This window comes from Equus caballus, chromosome 29 (genome assembly GCF_041296265.1).
Source record: "Equus caballus isolate H_3958 breed thoroughbred chromosome 29, TB-T2T, whole genome shotgun sequence".
NCBI lineage: Eukaryota > Metazoa > Chordata > Mammalia > Perissodactyla > Equidae > Equus > Equus caballus.
This window is the reverse complement of record NC_091712.1, coordinates 16,785,384-16,805,495: the sequence shown is the minus strand read 5'-3', so window position 1 is coordinate 16,805,495 and position 20,112 is coordinate 16,785,384. Positions and strand designations below refer to the sequence as shown.

Sequence of the window (20,112 nt, the reverse complement as noted above, 5' to 3'; positions counted from 1 at the left end):
TTAGTAAAAATTTAATAATACATATACATGTATGCACTAATTATATTTAGAAATAATTGAAAAGGGTGTACATCAAAATGTTAGTGAGTTTTCTGTGAAATTTATTTTTGTAAATTTATATATTTTTTTATAAAAATAACTTTTACTTGAAAACTAAATAAAAGTTATTAAAAGTGACATTTTAAAGAAAAATTTCATTCAAGAAGAAATAAATTGTCACATTTTCTTCTATTATTTGATATTAATTATCCTGGTTACAGTCTATCACTTTTTATAATGTGCACCTTTTATTAACATCATTGCACCTGTATAATAATTAGAGTCTTAAAAAAAGATAACCAGGAGAACCTCCTGGGTATAAAAATAGCTGTCAATGTGGAAAAGTTTTATTCATAGTTTTTAATTTTGATTTTGGGTCTGTTAAACTATGGGTTATGCCAGTGGTTTAACTTACCTTCCTCTAACTCAGTAAAAATAAAGTTGAGAAGTAATATGGGCATGGATGTATGAGGATTCCTGAAAGTTTTAATATTGGTAGGAAAATGTCACAAAAATTATGCTTGATAAATGGTTACCTTTTTAAAAACAGGAAGCTGAAAGAGCTAAGCATCAAGTGGACTATTTCCTAAATCAAGGGAAGAAGTTAGTTACAAGTGAGGGGAAGACCAAGACAACAATGGAAATGGATAATAGTAAAATAAAAGTTAAAGGTGAAAATTCATTGGAGAAAGAAACAGGAAAAGCACTGGTTGCAGATGCAAATAGACAAAGGACAAGTGATAAAATCCAAGAACATCAACAGGTAAGGAAGTAACTAAAATAGAGACAGTAATGTATGCTGTAAGAAGGTTATCTTTTTATATTATTATTAACTTCATTTGTATATATTACTTTTAAAAATTTTGTATGCCTTTTTCTCACTTGGACTTTTGCCTTTTATCTTCTGGGTATAGCGGTTAATTATTATCTTGAATACGACTCAATAAAAATATAAACATAAACATAAATATAAACATATTTGATTTTGAATGATCATTTAAGCATCTGAAATTTGAGAGCCAGAAAAAAATAAAATTTCAAAGGCTAAAGATATTTTGCTATAAAGCAATAAAATTAAATATAAATGCAAAACTATGGGGAAAAACCTCTTGAAAAAGAATTTATTTTTCTTTCTGTTGTGCACTGGGTTCAGAAGCTCTCTTGTGAACTTTGTTCAGATTTGTTAATTTATTTATGTCTTAGGAGAGAAAAACAGTCCACAAACAGGCAACTAAATTGATGAGTAATGAAAAGAATTCAAGAAGTAAAGCAGTCATCGAGACCATAATTATGCGTGTCCTCCTTGTTCTAGCACTATAGCTATTGTCAGGTCCCTCATTTCTTTAACAGTATTTTATATTCTTTAGTATCCCTCCTTCTTGTTTTCAGACCAAAAGTATATGTGTTTTAGAGAGAGCAGAGCAAAACTAGCAAATGGTAAAGTAATAGAGTAAAATTGAACTAAAGGCCCAAGACTCTACCTTTTTAAAGAGAGTATGAACCTGTCACACAGTACTTTTATGCTTATTTTTATCTTTTCTTTTTGTATATAATTTTAATTGTGAAGTACCCTAGTTTATTCTTGGAAATATAAATAATGAAGAAAATTGTTCCGAGGGAAAGAGAAATTATTAAAATTATTAGGTTTTTTTGTACTGAATTGAATATAAAAGCAAATATTTCTAGAAATGCAGGTTTCTGTGAGCTGATTTAAGACAAATGGAAGCAGTACAATTTAAAATGTGCTAGTCATTTTATATCTATCTATATATATGTTAGTCATTTACACAATATTGTAAGGTAGCTATTATTATCACCCCCATTTTGAAGATGAAACTGAAGTTTAAAAATATTAAGTAAACTATGCAACGTCACAGTTAGTATTGTTGAGTTGGATTTCAAATTCAGTTTTTTCTGGCTCCAAAATTGTGTCTGAGGATGGCTTCTTTTCTTGTCTATATGGCTTCATTCAAACAGTCACTTTGTTTATAGCTTAGTGTTTTTTAATTTCCTAATATTTTTTCCCTTAATCCAAAATAAAAGTTGTCATGTATGGTAGGTTAATTATAGAAAATGTTAGATTAAATGGTAAGATGAATTTAAAAGTATAACTCCATTACCTAAAGTATTATTACCAGGTAACTTCTTTACCTTTAACATGGGCAAGTCATTTTTACTTTTAGTGGTTTTATAAATAGATTAACACACACTTGTCTTCTTGTGTATTCAGTTTAACATTCATTATTAAACATCTACCGTATGCTAGGTTGTTTGCATGGATGATGTATATAATGTCATTTATTCAGACTGGACTGCTCTGGTAATAATGAAACAAGAAGAGTCATTACTGGAGATTTTAGTGGAACGGAAGTTGTTGATACTATCACCATTTTCTTTTTTTTTTTTACATTTTTTTATTGTGGTCTAAATAGTTTATAACATTGTGACATTTCAGTTGTACGTTAATCTTTGTCAAACACCATATAATGTGCCCCTGAAGCCCTTGTGCCCACCCTCCTCCCTGTAACACTAAATTGTTCTCTTTGTCCGTAAGTTTGTTTATATTCCGCTCCATTTTCTTATTATAGTAATCCTTCAGTTAACTGTAATCTTACTTCTTTCCCAACCACTGTATTAAAACTAAATTTGTCAAGGTCACAACAAGTCTACTTGGTGCTGTTCTGAAGGATACTTTATAGTTTTATCTCACTTATCCTCTTAGCAGCATTTGATCATGTTTGCTCATTTATTTCTTTTTAATATAATCTGCATTTTGTTTTAGAGACAGCAAAATTTTTGGTTTCCCTTATATTTTTCTGGTGCTCTGTTTTTGGTCTCCTCTTGCTCTGTCCATCCTTTAACTGTTGGTATTTTTATGGTTCTGTCCTGCATTCTCTTTTTATTCTGCATACTCTTTCTGAGCATACTCATATACCTTCAACTTCAAGTGCCAAATAATCCCTTATTTCTAACCCAGATATCACCTAATTTCCAGACCTATTATTTATAAAAATACTGAATTTATCTGCTTGAGTGGGCTACAAGCATCTAGAATTCACCATGTCCCAAAATGAACTAATCGCTTTCTTCTTAGACCTATTTCTTCTCCCAATATTCACAATTTCCTGGTACCCTCATCTGCCTAATTGCTGAAAATAGAAACTTGAGAATAATTGTTGTCTCTTCCTTTTTCTTAATCCAATTATTAACCGTCAAATTCTGTCCATTTTCCCCAGTTTCACTGACAGTCCTCAAGCTTCCACCAGGATTCTAACGGGTCTCCCTCTCTCCAGAATTAACTATCTTCAGTCCAGTCTCCATGTTAGAGTCTAGTCATCTTTTCAAAAATTGGAATCTATTCATGTTACCTTCTTACCTAAAAATTTTAATGGTTCTCATTGTTCTTAGGTTGAAGTGCGAATTCCTAATTATGGGTTAAGGCTTTGTCAGATCTGGTCCTTTCCTGAGACATTAGCTTCATTTTAAATTAGCCCTCCAGCCCCATTGCACATACCTTAATATGCACATGCACATGAACATATATTATGCTTCAGCTGCAGTGAAATTCTATAAGTTCATGGAATACACCATGTTTTTGCCACCTTCATGGTTTTGCATATTTTGTTGTCTTTGCTTTTAACATTGTTTCTCTATCCCTCATTTCCTAAAATTCACCTGGTTAAAAAAAATGAATGTGGAACAAAACGTACTGTATTAGTTATTCTTTGCTGTATAATAAATTATCTCAAAACTTAGTGGCTTAGACAACAAAAATGTATTATCTTATAGTATCTGTAACTCAGAAATCCAGGTATGGCTTAGCTGGGTCCCCTGGCTCAGGGTCTCTCAGGAGGATGTAATCAAATTGTTGTCAAAGAAAAAACAGAGCTAGGCAGTAGTCCAAGTGGTAAAAACAGATTTTATTCAAGGCCATTGCAATAGGGGAAAAGAGACCTCAGCATAGAATCAGGTTCAATTCCTAATATACCCTGGACGAGTAAGAATTTATACCAGAGAGTAGGATGGGGGTGGGGGGTGTTAATGGAAAATTACTAAGAGGATACATCAGGGTTAAGGAAGATTTTGGCTAAACCAACCTAACAGGATCTTTCCTAAAGACAGGCCAGAATGATTGGACATCACCAGGGGGGAGTAGAGCATGAGGAATCTGATTAGGTATTGAGGACGATCAGATATGGAAGATGATGGACTGTTGCTAAATTGACTTATCAGGGTTCTTGCTAAAACTGGATTTTATAAGGAAGTACACAGATGGGCCTAGGAGAAGGTTCAGGAGTTTGACTAAAGTTTGGTCAAGTAAAGAATCTTTGTTAGTCCTACCTCATGTTCAAGGAAAGAAGAATGTCTCTTCTTTCCTTTGAACAATATGAGTCTGTTTCTTGTTTGGTCACCTTTTGTTCATTAACAACCAGCTGAATCATCCCTTGGGACTTCGTAGTAGAGGGTATTTGCTGAATGGTGCTACCATTTAATGAGAGGAGTTTCTATGAAAATAAAATAAAAATAAAGATTAATAGTTAAAAAACCCAGTTTCTGAGTCCGGAAAGAAGCCAGTCAAGAAGCTTTCTAGATGTTGGACTCAAAATATCTTTAGATGATGGAGTGAGGCAATTCCATTTTTTTTTAAAGATTGGCACCAGAGCTAACATCCATTGCCAATCTTTTCTTTTTTCTTTTTCTTCTTCTTCTCCCCAAAGGCCCCCAGTACATAGTTGTGTACTCTAGTTGTAGGTCCTTCTGGTTGTGCTATGTGGGACACTGCCTCAGCATGGCTTGATGAGTGATGCCATGTCCGCACCCAGGATCTGAACCTATGAAACCCTGGGCTGCTGAAGTGGGGCTCACAAACTTAACCACTCAGCCACGGACTGGCCTCACAGTGACAATTCTGCAGTGAATTTCTTGATGTAATTTGAATGTCTGTGGTGTTGGCATTGGGTGTTCCAGTGAACTTTCTGAGTGACAGCAGGCATGAAGGCTGCGCATACATAATCTGTCATGGTGATTTCCTTGAAGTTTATATCACGTCACCCAGCTTCAGCTTGGAAGTCTTTGGGAAAAGGACAGTTTTAATTCTAAATGATTCCAAGTCAGAAGGGAGAAAAATTAGAAACATTAAATTGGAGCGTTGTAGTCAGATACTGGAGAAGACTAGAATTCAGGGTTCAGTCCAGTTTAAGATAAATACCAAAACCTTAGAGACAATGAGCAAGACTAGAATTAAATACCCAAAGAGTGTGCTGTAGTTTTCTATCGAAACATAATTTCTCTCTCTATGATCACCCCCATTTCTATCAAAGATAAGATAAGACTAATTCTTTTGCAAAATAAGTCTAGTCTCATTAAAATTTGCCTGATTATTTACATAAGTGCAACAAGAATAGTGTATGACCACATAGGTCTTTTGAGTTTGCTTTGCTGGAACTTTTCATAAGGAATTTCAGATTGGACTTTTAAAAGCCCCTTGAGGCTAGGAAGCCAAGCCAAGGACGCTCAGTCAAACTTCACCTGAATTTATGTACAGATTTGGGTGAGTTTCTTTCTTCCTGAGGTCCTCAAGATATCCTGAGGTTCCTGGGCCTGCTGGGAAGTGATCTTCCTTACTCACCTGTAAGGTCAGAAACCCTGTTAGCAAGATACAAGGCAACTTTTTGAAGGGAGTTGTACTGACTCAGTAAAGTCAGACTTAGTTGCTTAAAACTGTCTGGTCATATCTGATTTTATGCATCATTCTCAAATAGGACATTTCAGTCAAAGCTCTAGTAATAAAACCAATGTTTTCAAGTGTGTCCTGTTTTAGGGAGAACAGATTCTTATTTTACTTATACAAATAATTATATTGCCATGAAAATAAGAATACTCACTAAGAGTTTCCAAATGCCAGAGGGAGCAGGTAGGAAGAAAAAGTTATTGTTTCATCTTTGTTCACAAAAGTATACTTTACCAAATTGCTATAAGTTATAGATAGTTTAAGAGAAAAGAGAAAAAGATTTCTTTAAATATGGAAAAAAATATTAAAGATCCAGCAATATTGCAAAGGGTCATGAAAAAAATTAATTATCATCATCAGTTCATTCAGTCCCATGTTATTAATTCAATTGTTCTTCTTGGTCTTGGGTTAGCACTTTTATGAATCCATCAGCTTCTTAATTAGTTCTGGAAATTCTTATCAGTCCAGTGGCATGGTCTCAAAGCTGTTCAAGTGATGCTGTGGAGCATTCTCACCTGTAGCTGATTGTAAACACTTTCAGAGAAGAAGCAAAGTAAAACAGTCTCTCTCTGAGTGACAAGTGACAAAAATGGTCAAAATTAAAGATCTTATGAGAGTTAATTACAATGTAGTTGACAAGGAAATTTGGTTATTTCTGTGACATAAACATTTTAATATAAGACCAGACAATGAGGGTACTGACAAATTTCTATTAATTTCAGACAATTTCTGTAATACTTATATTAGTAAGATATATCCAGACATCTATAACCTATGAAACTTTATCATCACTTATATAATTTTTAATGTTTTCTTAATTTACTTTTTTAATTGCGGTAACATTGGTTTACAACATTATATAAATTTCAGGTGTACATCATTATATTTTGATTTCTGTGTAGATTTCATCATGTTCACCACCCCAAGACTAATTACAATCCATCACCACACCCATCTGCCAAATACCCCTTTGGCCCTCATCCCCCTCCCTTTCACTTCTGATAACCAACACTCAAATCTCTGTCTCTATGTAATTTTTTGTTGCTTTTATCTCCTACTTATGAGTGAGATCATACGGTATTTGACTTTCTCCCTCTGACTTATTTCACTTCGCATAATACCATCCATGTTGTCAAAAATGGCCAGATTTCACCTTTTTTATGGCTTAGTAGTATTCCATTGTGTATATATACACCACATTTTCTTTATCCATTTGTCCCTTGATGGGCACCTAGGTTGCTTCTAAGTCTTGGCTACTATGAATAATGCTTTGATGAACATAGGGGTGCATGTATCTTTATGCATTCATATTTTCAAGTTCTGGATAAATACTCAGCAGTGGAATAGCTGGATCATATAGTAGTTCTATTCATAATTTTTTGAGGAATCTCCATACTGTTTTCCATAGTGGCTGCACCAGTTTACACTCCTACTGGCAGTGTATGAGAGTTCTCTTTTCCTCCACATCCTCTCCAACACTTATTTCCTGTCTTGTTAATTACAGCCATTCTGAGAGGCATGCGATGATATCTCATTGTAGTTTTGGTTTCCATTACCCTGATAGTTAGTGATGTTGAACATCTTTTCATGTGCCTGTTGGCCATCTGTATATCTTCTTTGGAGAAATGTCTGTTCAGATCCTTTGCCCATTTTTTAATTGGGTTGTTAGGTTTTTTGTTGTTGAGTTCTTTACATATTTTGGATATTAACCCCTTATCAGATAAATGGTTTGCAAATATGTTCTCCCACTTGTTAGACTGTCTTTTCATTTTGTTGATGATTGCCTTTGCTTTGCAGAAGCTTTTTAGTTTGATGTAGTACCATTTGTTTATTTTTTTCTATTGTTTCCCTTGCCTGGTCAGACATGGTACTTGAAAATATGCTGCTAAGACTGATGTCGAAGAGCATACTGCCTGTGTTTTTTTCTAGAAGGTTCATGGTTTCAGGTCTTACATTCAAGGCTTTAATCCATTTTGAGTTATTTTGTGTGAATGGTGTAAGATAATGGTCTGCTTACATTCTTTTACATGTGGCTGTCCAGTTTTCCAAACACCATTTATTGAAGAGGCTTTCCTTTCTCTATTGTATGTTCTTGGCTCCCGTGTTGAATATTAGCTGCCCTTAGATGTGTGGGTTTATTTCTGGGCTCTTGATTCTGTTCTATTGATCTGTGTGTCTCTTTTTGTGCCAGCACCATGCTGTTTTGATTACTATAGCTTTGTATTATATTTTGAAATCAGGGAGCCTGATACCTCCAGCTTTGTTCTTTTTCTCAGAATTCCTTTGGCTATTCGGGGTCTTTTGCTGTTCCATATAAATTTTAGGATTCTTTGTTCTACTTCTGTGAAAAGTGTCATTGGAATTTTGATAGGGATTGTATTGAATCTATAGATTGCTTTAGGAAGTATGGACATTTTAATGACGTTAATTCTTCCAATCCAAGGGCATGGGATATCTTTCCATTTCTTTGCATCTTCTAGTTTTTTTTCAACAATGTTATATAGTTTTCAGTGTACAGGTCTTTCACCTCTTTGGTTAAGTTTATTCCTATTTTCTTCTTTTTGTTGCAATTGTAGATGGGATTGTATTCTAAAATTCTCTTTCTTCTACTTGGTTGTTAGTGTATAGAAACACAACTGATTTTTGTATGTTGATTTTGTATCTTGCAACTTTAGCATATTTTTTAAAAAAGTTTCTTGGTGGATTCTTTAGTATTTTTTATGTATAAAATCATGCCATCTGCAAATAGTGACAGCTTCACTTCTTCCTTTCCAATTTGGATCCCTTATATTTCTTTTTCTTGCCTGATTGCTCTGGCTAACACTTCCAACATGATATTAATTAAGAGTGGTGAAAGTGGGCATCCTTGTCTGGTTCCTGTTCTTAAAGGGATAGCTTTCATTTTTTTGACATTGAGAATGACATTAGTGAGAGTTTGTCATATACAGCCTTTACTATGTTGAGATACTTTCCTTATATACCCATTTTATTCAGAGTTTTTATCGTAAACGGATGCTGTATCTTGTCAAATGCTTTCCCTACATCTATTGAGATGATCCTGTGAGTTTTCATTTTCATTTTGTTAATGTGGTGTATCACGATTGATTTGTAGATGTTGAACCATTCCTGCATCCCTGGAATAAATCCCACTTGATCATGGTGGATGATCTTTTTAATGTATTGTTGTATTCAATTTGCTGGTATTTTGTTGAGGATTTTTGCATTGATGTTCATCAGTGATATTGGCCTGTAATTTTCTTTTTTTATGTTGTCCTTGTCTGGTTTTGGTATCAAGGTAATGTTGCTACGTAGAATGAATTAGGAACTTTCCCCTTCTCTTCAATTTTTTGGAAAAGTTTGAGAAGGGTAGATGTTAAGTCTCCTTTGAATGTTTGGTAGAATTCACCAGAGAAGCCATCTGCTCCTTGACTTTTATTTTTGGGGAGGTTTTTGATTACTGATTTGATCTTCTTACTGGTGATTGGTCAATTCAAATTCTCTATTTCTTCTTGATTCAGTTTTAGAAGGTTATATCATTCTAAGAATTTATCCATTTCTTCTAGAGTATCTAATCTGTTGGCATATAGCTTTTCATAGTATTCTTTTAATCTTTTGTATTTCTCAGGTGTCCATTGTAATTTCTCCTCTTTCATTTTTGATTTTATTTGTTTGAGTATTCTTTCTTTTTTTATTGGTGAGTCTAGCTAAAGGTTTGTCAATTTTGTTTATCTTTTCAAAGAGCCACCTCTTCGATTCATGAATTTTTTCTATTTTGTTAGTCTCTATTTCATTTATTTCTGCTCTGATTTTTATTATTTCCTTACTTCTACTCATTTTAGGCTTTGTTTGTTCTTCTTTTTCTGGTTCCTTTAGGAACACTGTTAGATTGTTTATTTACAAGTTTTCTTGTTTGTTGAGGTAGACCTGTATTGCTATAAACTTCCCTCTTAGAGTTGCTTTTGCTGTATCCCATAAATTTTGGCATTTTCATTTTCGTTTGTTGAATTTCCTTGTCATTTGTCTCCAGGTATTTTTTGATTTCTTCCTTGAACCAATCATTGTTCAGTAGCATTTTGTTTAATCTCCACGTATTTGTGGCTTTTCTGATTTTTTTTCCTGTAGTTGCTTTCTAGTTTCATACTGTTGTGGTTGGAAAAGATGGTTGGAATTATTTCAGTCTTCTTAAATTTATTGAGACATGTTTTGTGGCCTAATATGCTATCACTCCTGGAGAATGTTCCATGAGCATTTAAAAAGAATGTGTATTCTGCGGTTTTTGGACGGAATGTTCTGTATATATTTACTAGGATCACCTGGTCTAATGTGTCACTTTAGGTCAGTGTTTCCTTGTTGATCTTCTGTTTGGATGATCTATCCATTGGTGTAAGTGAAGTGTTAAAGTCCCCTACTGTTATTGTGTTGCTGTCAATTTCTCCTTTTATGTCTGTTAATCATTGCTTTATATATTTGTGTGCTCCTATATTGGGTGCATAGATATTTACAAGTGTTATATACTCTTGTTGGATTGTTGTCTTTATCATTATATAGAGACCTTCTTTGTCTCTTGTTACAGTTTTTGTTTTAAAGTCTATTTTGCCTAATATAAGTATTGTTCCCCTGCTTTCTTTTCTTTGCCATTTGTGGGGAATACCTTTTTCTATCCCTTCATTTTCAGTTTGTGAATATCTTTAGGTCTGAAGTGTGTCTCTTGTGTGCTGCATATATGTGGGTCTTGTTTTATTCATCCAGTCAGCCACCCTGTGCCTTTTGCTTGGAGCATTTTGTCCGTTGAGATTTAAGGTAGCTATTGATAAGTATGTACTTATTGCTATTGTGTAACTTTTTTCCTGGGTGTTTTAATGGTGCTTCTCTGTTCCTTTCTTCTTCTCTTTCTCTCTCCCCTTGTGGTTTGATGGTTTTGTTTAGCATTATATTTGGGGCCCTTTCTCTTAGTTTTTTGTGTATTTATTATAGGTTTCTGGTTTGTGATTACCATGAGGTTCATGTATAATAACCTATGTATACAGCAATCTGTGTTAAGCTGATGGTCTCTTTAGTTTGACCTCTTGATAAAAAGCCCTACTCTTTTACTCCCCTCATCCTACATCTTATGTTTTTGATAGCATATCTAACCTCTTTCTTTTTGTGCATCTGTGTTACCCTCTTATCATGGAAATAGGTAATTATAGTACTTTTGTCTTTTGATCTTTATATTATTTCATAGGTGGTTGACCTGCTACTTTTACTGTATGTTTTCCTTTATCAGTGACTTTATTGCTTTTTCTGGATAACTTTATCACTCCTATTTGTGGTCTTTTGTTTCCCACTTAAATAAGTCCCTTTAGCATTTCTTGTAATGCTGGTTTCTTGGTGAGAAACTCCTTTTGTTTTTGCTTGTCTGGGAAACTCTTTATCTCTCCATCCATTCTGAATGATAACCTCGCCAGGTAGAGTATTCTTGGCTGTAGGTTTTTCCTTTCAGCTCTTTCAATATATCGTGCCACTCTCTTCTAGCCTGTAAGGTTTCTACTGAGAAGTCAGCTCATAGCCTAATGATGTTTCCTTTGTGTGTAAGTTGTTACCTTTCTCTTGTGGCTTTTAGAAAATTCTCTCTTTATATTTACTCGTTGACATTTTAATTACCATATGTCTTGGTGTGGGCGTCTTTGGGTTTATCTGTTTGGTGCTCTCTGTTCTTTCTGTCCCTGGATGTCCATTTTCTTCCTTAGTTTAGGCAAATTTTCCTCTATTATTTCTTCAAATAGATTCTCTACCCCTTTGTCTCTCTCTTCTTCTGGGACACCTATAAGACAGTTATTAGTGCACTTGATATTGTCTCCGAGGTCCCTCAGACTGTCTTCATGCTTTTTAATTCTTTTTTCTTTTATCTGTTCAGCTTGGGTGATTTCCTCTAGTCTTTCATCCAGCTTGCTGATCTGTTCTGTATCATCTACTTTGGTATTGAATCCCCCTAGTGAATTTTTCATTTCCAGTATTGTATTATTCATTTCTGATTGGTTATTTTTTATATTTTCCAATTCTTTCTTGAAGTTCTCACTGAGTTTATCCATTCTTCCAAGATCAGTGAGCATCCTTATGGCTTTTTGTGTTAACTCAGGTAGATTGTTTACTTCTGTTTCATTTAGTTCTTTTTCTGAGATTTTATCCTGTTCCCTTACTTACAATGTATTCCTTTATCTCCTAATTTTCCCTCTTTCCCTGTGCTTGTATCTATGTATTAGTAGGTCAGCTACATCTCCAAATCTTGGAGAGGTGCCTTATGTAAGAGATGCCTTATCAGGCCCAGCAGTGTACTTCCCACTTCTCACCAGTTCCAAGTCTTCCAGGAGTGTCCCCTCTTTGGATACGTGTGTCCTTCTGTTGTGGCAGGGTTGCTGCTACAGCAGGTGCCCAGGGAGGCTAGGCTGTCCCCCTGGTTGGCTGGTTGTGATGCTCAGCTCTGTGTGGCTGCTGTAGACCCTTCAGTCACTTTATTGGGCATGGGAGCCACAGCACAGTTGGCTGCAATGTCTAATAGCACATTTTTGTTGTAGTTTTTCTGTTAAGTGAGTGTTCCCCCAGTGTGGCTGGTTGCTAGGCTCCAGGGCCTTACAGTTGCTGTAGGCCTCTGGCCTGCAAGGCTATTGTCAGCTCTCTCAGATTTGCAGCTGAGTGGGGCTGGCCCGAGGCATGGGAGCACCAAGTTGTTTCAGGCTTTGGAAGGTGGGGCAAGTACTCTACAGGGCAGTTTGAGAAGCTCAAGTCTGCTGCAGCTGACAAGCCCCACTGCCCCTACGGCCACATACCCTGTTAACATGGTTCTGCTCCTTGTGTGCACCCCTACCCACTGAGGCACACCCTTCCTCCCACTGCTTAGGCCACACACACTCCATCAACCTAGGCCTGCCTCTTTTGTATGTCTTGCCCCACAGAGGTGGACCCACTCACCCAGCTGCTGAGGTTCCATGCACCCTGCATGTGCGTGCCTACAAGTTGCCTGAGAGCTTGCTATGCAATTATGCTAGTCTCTAGGGTGGGCTGCCTGCCTTGACTGAGCTGGATTGATATAGTAGTGGGTGGGGCAGACCCCCAGGCTAATAGGCCAGGGGAAGTACTCCAATGGTGTGTGCACTGTCTGTGTCAGCATACCTGTACTACATCACAATAATGGCTGCCGCCAATGTCTCATTCCTTGAGGAGGTCTCACCTCTCACTGAGATGCACCTGGAGCCTATCAGTTGAGTCTCTTTTTACCAAAGGACCATGCACCTTTCTGGTGATTTTAGGTTGCTTCCCCAAACAAGTGAATTTGTGTGTGGGCCCTTTAAGTGCAGGCTTTTCTTTCCTTTATGTCCAATAGCTTTTCTGGGGGTGTCCCCCATTGTTTTTAGTTGCCAGCAAAGACAGATATTATGACACTCCTCTTGGTTGTCCTGAGTCCAAAAGCTGTTTGTAGTGGTAATGCTCCCTCACTCAGATCCTCCGCTCCTCCAGGGAAGACTGTGTACCTTAGGATTGCTCTCAGCTGGCTCTGAAGGGCCATGGCTTGTGAAAGTCACTTTTTTTCTCTCCAGAAAGGAATTTCTGCCTCTTACACCTTAGTCAGCACAATCCTTTGTTGTGGCAGTTCTTTTTATCCAGTTTTCAGTTCTCTCTTAGTGGTAATTGTTCCAAGAGTAGTTGTAAATTTGTTGTGTCCATGGGAGGAGGTGAGTTCAGAGTCTTCTTATGCCACCATCTTGACACCATCTCTATATCACTTTTTTGACAGTACTGCCCACTGCCCATGTTATTTAACATACAATATCAACCCAATTAGTTTAATATCTCTCTTTTATAAGGTCAAGGACAAATCCTTTGTGAATCTTCCAAGGGCCCTCTGGGAAATCTCAAAAGTAGTTCAAGATCAAAAAGATTTCATTTAGCATTTGATTTGGGGGAGTTGTTAAAAATTTCAAAAGGTTTGAAAACTTGACAAAATAGGATCACAGTTCACTGTGAAACAATACTTAATTATCCACTTAACAAAAATGATAATGAGATTTCAAAGATAAATATAGAAGTTTACATGATTGTAAAAAAAAAAAAAGCAAACCAGGAGGTGATGTCAGCAACATGGCAGAGTGAGCTGTTCCCTTTGTCTTACCTCCTTCAAACTACAACTAAATGGACATTCATTGATCAGTGGAGGATACCCACACAGCACATCAGGACACCTAAGTGCCTTGCACAGCTATACATCTGATGGTGGATGACCAATCCCTGAGGAGGTGGTCAAGATAGGTGAGCACTCTCTAGCCCCTAGGCAGCCCAGTACACACATTCAACTGCTCTCCCAGCTTGAGTGCTCATAGCAATGCTGTGGCCCCAAGGGTGGGTGCACATTCAACACAACTGCGGAAACAGGTGACAGCAGGCCAGAGCCTATGTGTGATCACTTCCCTGTCTGGTGGGAGAGTCCAAAGTGCCATGTGATCCACAGGAAGCAGCTCAGGCTTGGACCCAGTGGGGAGGCCCTGTCCACCATGCACAATGGCTGGTGTGTCCTATGAGCAGATGGTGGTGGATCTGTGTGCCTGGGCAAATGAGCTCCTGGCTGCTGAGACAGACCATAGTACTGCTGTGGCCATGAATGGGGGAGTGCAACACTACAGAACTGTGGGAGCAGGTGGCAGCATCCCTGAACCCCTGTGAAATTGCTCTCTCATCCAGTGGGAGAGCCCACAGTCCTGCACAGTCCCAGGGAGTGGCTCTGGCTAGGACCCAGTGGGGAGGGCCTGCCCACCAAGCACAACAGCTGGTGTGGCCTAGGAGGAGACAGCTGCAGATCTGCATGATGAGGTGAGTTTCTGACAGCTGTGAATGCCCATAATACCACTGTGGCCTGCAGGGAGGAGGGCATCTTGGCTGGACTGTGGGAGCAGGCAGTGGCAGCCCTGAGCCCCTATGTGATTGCTTTCCCATTTTGTTGGAGAGATCACAGGGCCACTGTAGTCCCAAGGAGTGGCCCAGGCTCGGACAGGAACAGCTGAAAGGGGTTGTGGTGAGCTCAGAATACACTCTCCTTTCCCCACCAGTGGCAGCAGGTGGAACATGTGACCAGATACTCTCACTATGCAGCAGCACAAATCCACTTCATCAAGTAGTATGAAGAAATATATTGCTACTCCAGACAAGAAGGCAAAAAACAAACACCTAGACAAAAATCCTGAAGCTACAGAAATCTACAATCTAAATGACAGAGAATTCAAAGTATCTATCATAGAGAAACTCAATGAGTTACAAGAGAACTCAGACAGTTCAATGAAATAAAGAACAAAATTAATGAACAGTAGCAATTCTTCACAAAAGAGATTTAAACTACAAATAAAAACAAATGAGAAATGTTGGAGAGGAAAAACATAATGGGAGATAAGGAAAAATCTGGACTTCCTAAATAATAGAGCTTATATTATGGAGGAATGAGTCAGCAGTCTGGAGGACAGAAATATAGAAATGCTTCAGAACTAAAACTAAAAAGAAATGGAGAAATTCTCTGTGAAATATCCGACTCAATTAGGAAATACAACATGAGGGTTATAGATATTCCCAAGGAAGAAGAGAAGGAGAAAGAAGCAGAGAGCTTATTCAAAGAAATAATAGTTGAGAATTTCCAAAACCTGGGGAAGGAGCTGGAATTACATGTAAATGAAGCCAATTGAACTCCTAATTACAGCAATGTAAAAAGACCTGCTACAAGGCATATATTAGTCAAACTGGCAAAAGTCAATGACAATGAAGAAATCTTAAGGGCAGCAAGGCAGAAGAAAATAACCTAACAAGGAAGGCCTTTAGGCTATCAGTAGGTTTCTCAGCAGAAAACTTACAGGCTAAGAGAGAGTGGAATGACATATTAAAAATTCTGAAAGATGAAAACTTTCAGCAAGAATACTCTATCCAGTGAAAATATCCTTCAGATATGATGGCGAAATAAAAACTTTCCCGGATAACCAAAAGTTGAGGGAGTTTATTGCCACAAGACACTCTTTACAAAAAATGATCAAGAAGGCCCTCATACCTGAAAAAAAAAGGGCTTACACAGCCTTGAGCAAGGAGATAAATAGACAAAATCAGAAAATTTCAGCTCTCTATCAGAACAAATTAGCAACACTTCATTATAGCTCTAAAGATAAAGGGAAGGAAAACACTAAAAATAAATATAATGACTTCATTTTAATCACAAACTTACAACACAAAATAGAATAAGTTGTGACAACAGTAACTGAGAAAGGGAAGAGTTAAGGAATGGAAACTGCTTAGAATAAGGGAATGAGAGGCTATCAGAAAAATGGACTATCTCATCTGTGAGATTTTTTATACCAATCTAATGGTAAGCACTAAACAAAAAATCAAAAAAGAGACACAAATGATAAATAAAGAGAAAATTAAGAAAACCATCATAGAAAATCACCAAACTGAAACAGCAGTCAAAAATACACAGGAAGAGAAACAATGGAAATACAGAACAACTGTAAAATGAGTGATAAAATGGAAGCATTAAGCCCTCATAGATCAATAATCCCTTTGAATGCAAATATTGAATTCCCTGACAAAAGACACAGAGTTGTTGAATGGATTAAAAAACAAGGCCCAGGGGCAGGCCTGGTTGCACAGTGGTTAAGTTCGCACGTTCTGCTTTGCCAGCCCAGGGTTCACCAGTTCGGATCCTGGGTCCTGACTTATGCACCACTTGTCAAACCATGCTGTGTCAGGTGTCCCACATATAAAATAGAGGAAGATAGGCACAGATGTTGCTCAAGGCCAGTCTTCCTCAGCAAAACGTGGAGGATCAGTGGCAGATCTTAGCTCAGGGCTAATCTTCCTCAAGAAAAATAAAACAACCAAGACCCAATAAAATGCTACCTCCAGGAACACATCTCAGCTCTAAAGACAACCACAGCTTCCGAGTGAAGGGATGGAAGACAATACTCCAAGTTAATGGCAAACAAAGGGAAAGCAGGTGTTGCCATACTTATATCACACAAAGTAGCCTTCAAGATAAAACAGGTAGTGAGAGATAAAGAGGGGCAGTATGTAATGATAAAAGGAACATTCCACCAAGAGGACATAGCACTTATAAATACATGTGCACCTAACACAGGAGCACCAAATTACATAAAGCAACTATTAATTGACCTAAAAGGAAACTTTAACAGCAACACACTAATAATATGGAACCTAACACCGCACTTTCACTAATGGATAGATCAACCAGACAGAAAGTCAACAAGGAAATAATGGAAGAAATGAAAAGCTAGACTAGATGGACTTAATAGATGTATATAGAAGACTCCATCCAAAATCAGCAGAATAAACATTCTTCTCAAGTGCACATGCAACATTCTCAAAGATAGACCATAAGCTGGGAAATAATGCAAGCATCAGTAAATTTAAGAAGATTGAAAGCATACCAAGCATCTTTTTTGACCATAATGCTGTGAAACCTGAAATCAACTACAAGGAAAAAACTGGGAAAGTGACAAATATGTGGAGACTAAACAACATGCTACTGAACAACCAGTGAATCATTGAATAAATTAAATAAGAAATCAAAGAATATCTGGAGACAAATTAAAATGAAAACATACCATACCAACTCATATGGGATGCAGTAAAAGTGGTCCTAAGAGGGAAATTCATAGCAATACAGGCTCACATTAACAAACAAGTAAAATCTCTATAGCAATCTTAAACTACACCTGACAGAACTAGAAAAAGAACAAATAAATCCCAAGGTCAGAAAATGAGGGAAATAATAAAAATTAAAGCAGAAATAATGAAATTGAAGCAAACAAACAAAAATAATAGAAAGGATCAATGAAACCAAGAACTAATTCTTGAGAAGATAAACAAAATTGACAAACCCTTACCTAGATTCACAAGAAAAAAAGAGAAGAAATTAGAAATGAAAGAGGAGAAATTACAAGATACCACAAAATACAAAGAATTATAAGAGAATACTATGAAAAACTATATGCCAACAAATTAGACAACCTAGAACAAATGGAGAAATTCTTTGACTCATACAACTTCCCAAAACTGAATCAAGAAGAAATATAGAATCTGAATACACCAATCATAAGTAAAGAGTTTGAAGCAGTAATCAAAAACCTCACAAGAAATAAAAGTCCAGGACCAGATCACTTCTCTGGAGAATTCTACCAAACATTCAAAGAAGATTTAATGCCTATCCTTTTCAAACTATTCCAAAAAATTGAAAAGGATGGAGCACTTCCTAACACATTTTACAAGGCCAACATCACCCTGATCCCAAAGCCAGACAAGGACAACACAAAGAAGAAAAATTACAGGTCAATATCGCTAATGACCGTAGATGCAAAAATCCTCAACAAAATATTGGGAAACTGATTACAGCAATACATTAAAAGGATTATACACCATCATCATATGGGCTTTATAGCAAGGACACAGGGATGGTTCAGAATCTGCAAATCAATCAGTGTGCTACACCATGTTAACAAAATCAGGAATAAAAACCACATGATCATCTCAATAGACACTGAGAAAGCTATTGACAAGATCCAACATCGTTTTATGTTAAAAACTCTCAATAAAATGGGTATAGAAGTTTCCTTTCCTATCTCAACATAATAAAGGCCATATATGACAAACCCACATACTCAACAGGGAAAAACTGAAAGTCATCCCTCTGAGAACCGGAACAAGACAAGGATGCTCACTCTCACCACTCTTATTCTACATAGTACTGGAGGTTTTGGCCAGAGCAATTAGGCAAGAAAAAGAAATAAAAAGTATCCAAATTGGCAAGGAAGAAGTAAAACTCTCGCTGTTTGCAGATGACTTGATCCTATATATAGAAAACTCTAAAGAATCCATCTGAAAAGTATTAGAAATAATCAACAACTACAGCAGAATTGCAGGGTACAACATCCACTTAGAAAAATTGGTTGCATTTCTGTATTCTAATAATGAACTAACAAAAAGAGAACTCAAGAATACAATCCCATTTACAATCACAACAAAAATAATAAAATATCTAGGAATAAACTTAACCAAGGAGGTGAAAGACCTATACAATGAAAACTATAAGACATTATTGAAAGAAATAAATGATGACATAAAGTAATGGAAAGTCATTCCACACACATGGATTGCAAGAATAATCATAGTTCAAATGTCCATACTACCTAAAGCAATATACAGATTCATTGCAATCCTAATCATAATCCCGATGACATTCTTGACAGAAATACAACAAAGAATCCTAAAATTAATATGGGGCAACAAAAGACCCTGAGTAGCTAAAGCGGTCCTGGGAAAAAAGAAAAAACTGGAGGCATCACAATTCCTGACTTCAAAATATATTACAAAGCTATAGTAAAAAAAAAAAAAACAGCATGGTACTGGCACAAAAACAGACACACAGATCAATGGAACAGAATTGAAAGACCAGAAATAAAACCACACATCTAAGGACAGCTGATATTCAACAAAGGATCCAAGAACATACAATGGAGAAAGGAAAATCTCTTCAATAAATGGTGTTGGGAAAACTAAACAGCCACATGCAAAAGAATGAAAGTAGACCGGAATCTTTTGCCATGCACAAAAATTAACTCAAAATGCACTAAAGACTTGAAGGTAAGATGTGAAACCATAAAACTCCTAGAAGAAAATATAGGCAGTACACTCTTAGACATCAGTCTTTGAAGGATCTTTTCAAATACTACATCTCTCAGGCAAGGGAAACAAAAGCAAAAATAAACAAATGGGACTACATCAGATTAAAGAGCTTTTGCAAGGCAAAGGAAACTAGGAACAAAACAAAAAGACAACCCACCAACTGAGAGAAAATATTTGCAAATCATATATCCAACAAGTGATTAATCTCCAAAATGTATAGAGAACTCATGCAATGCAACAACAAAAAACAACCCAATCAAGAAATGGGCAGAGGATATGAACAGACATTTTTCTCAAAAAGATATATAGATGGCCAATAGGCCAAAGAAGAGATGTTCAGCATCACTAATCATCATGGAAATGCAAATCAAAACTACATTGAGACATCACCTTATACCTTTTAGAATAGCTATAATCAACAAGATGAAAAATAACAAATGTTGGACAAGATGTGGAGAAAAGGGAACCCTCATACACTGCTGATGGGAATGCAAACTGGTGCAGCTACTGTGGAAAACAGTAGGGAGATTTCTCAAAAAATTAAAAATTGAGATACCATATGACCCAGCTATTTCACTACTTAGTTTTTCTCCAAAGAACTTGAAGTCAACAATCCAAAGAGAGTTATGCACCCCTAT

At 36.6% G+C, this 20,112-nt stretch overlaps 1 protein-coding gene across 21 annotated transcripts in view; it reads left to right on the top strand.

Annotated features, from left to right (window-relative positions):
• The window catches only part of CCDC7 (coiled-coil domain containing 7), a 460,046-nt gene that overhangs the window by 134,256 nt on the left and 305,678 nt on the right, over positions 1 to 20,112 (top strand). For all 21 annotated transcript variants that reach the window (XM_070255438.1, XM_023632305.2, XM_070255443.1 and 18 more), the window contains one exon: positions 590 to 802. In XM_070255438.1, the coding sequence (XP_070111539.1) occupies positions 590 to 802 (213 nt within the window). The remainder of the gene's footprint in view (positions 1 to 589; positions 803 to 20,112) is intronic.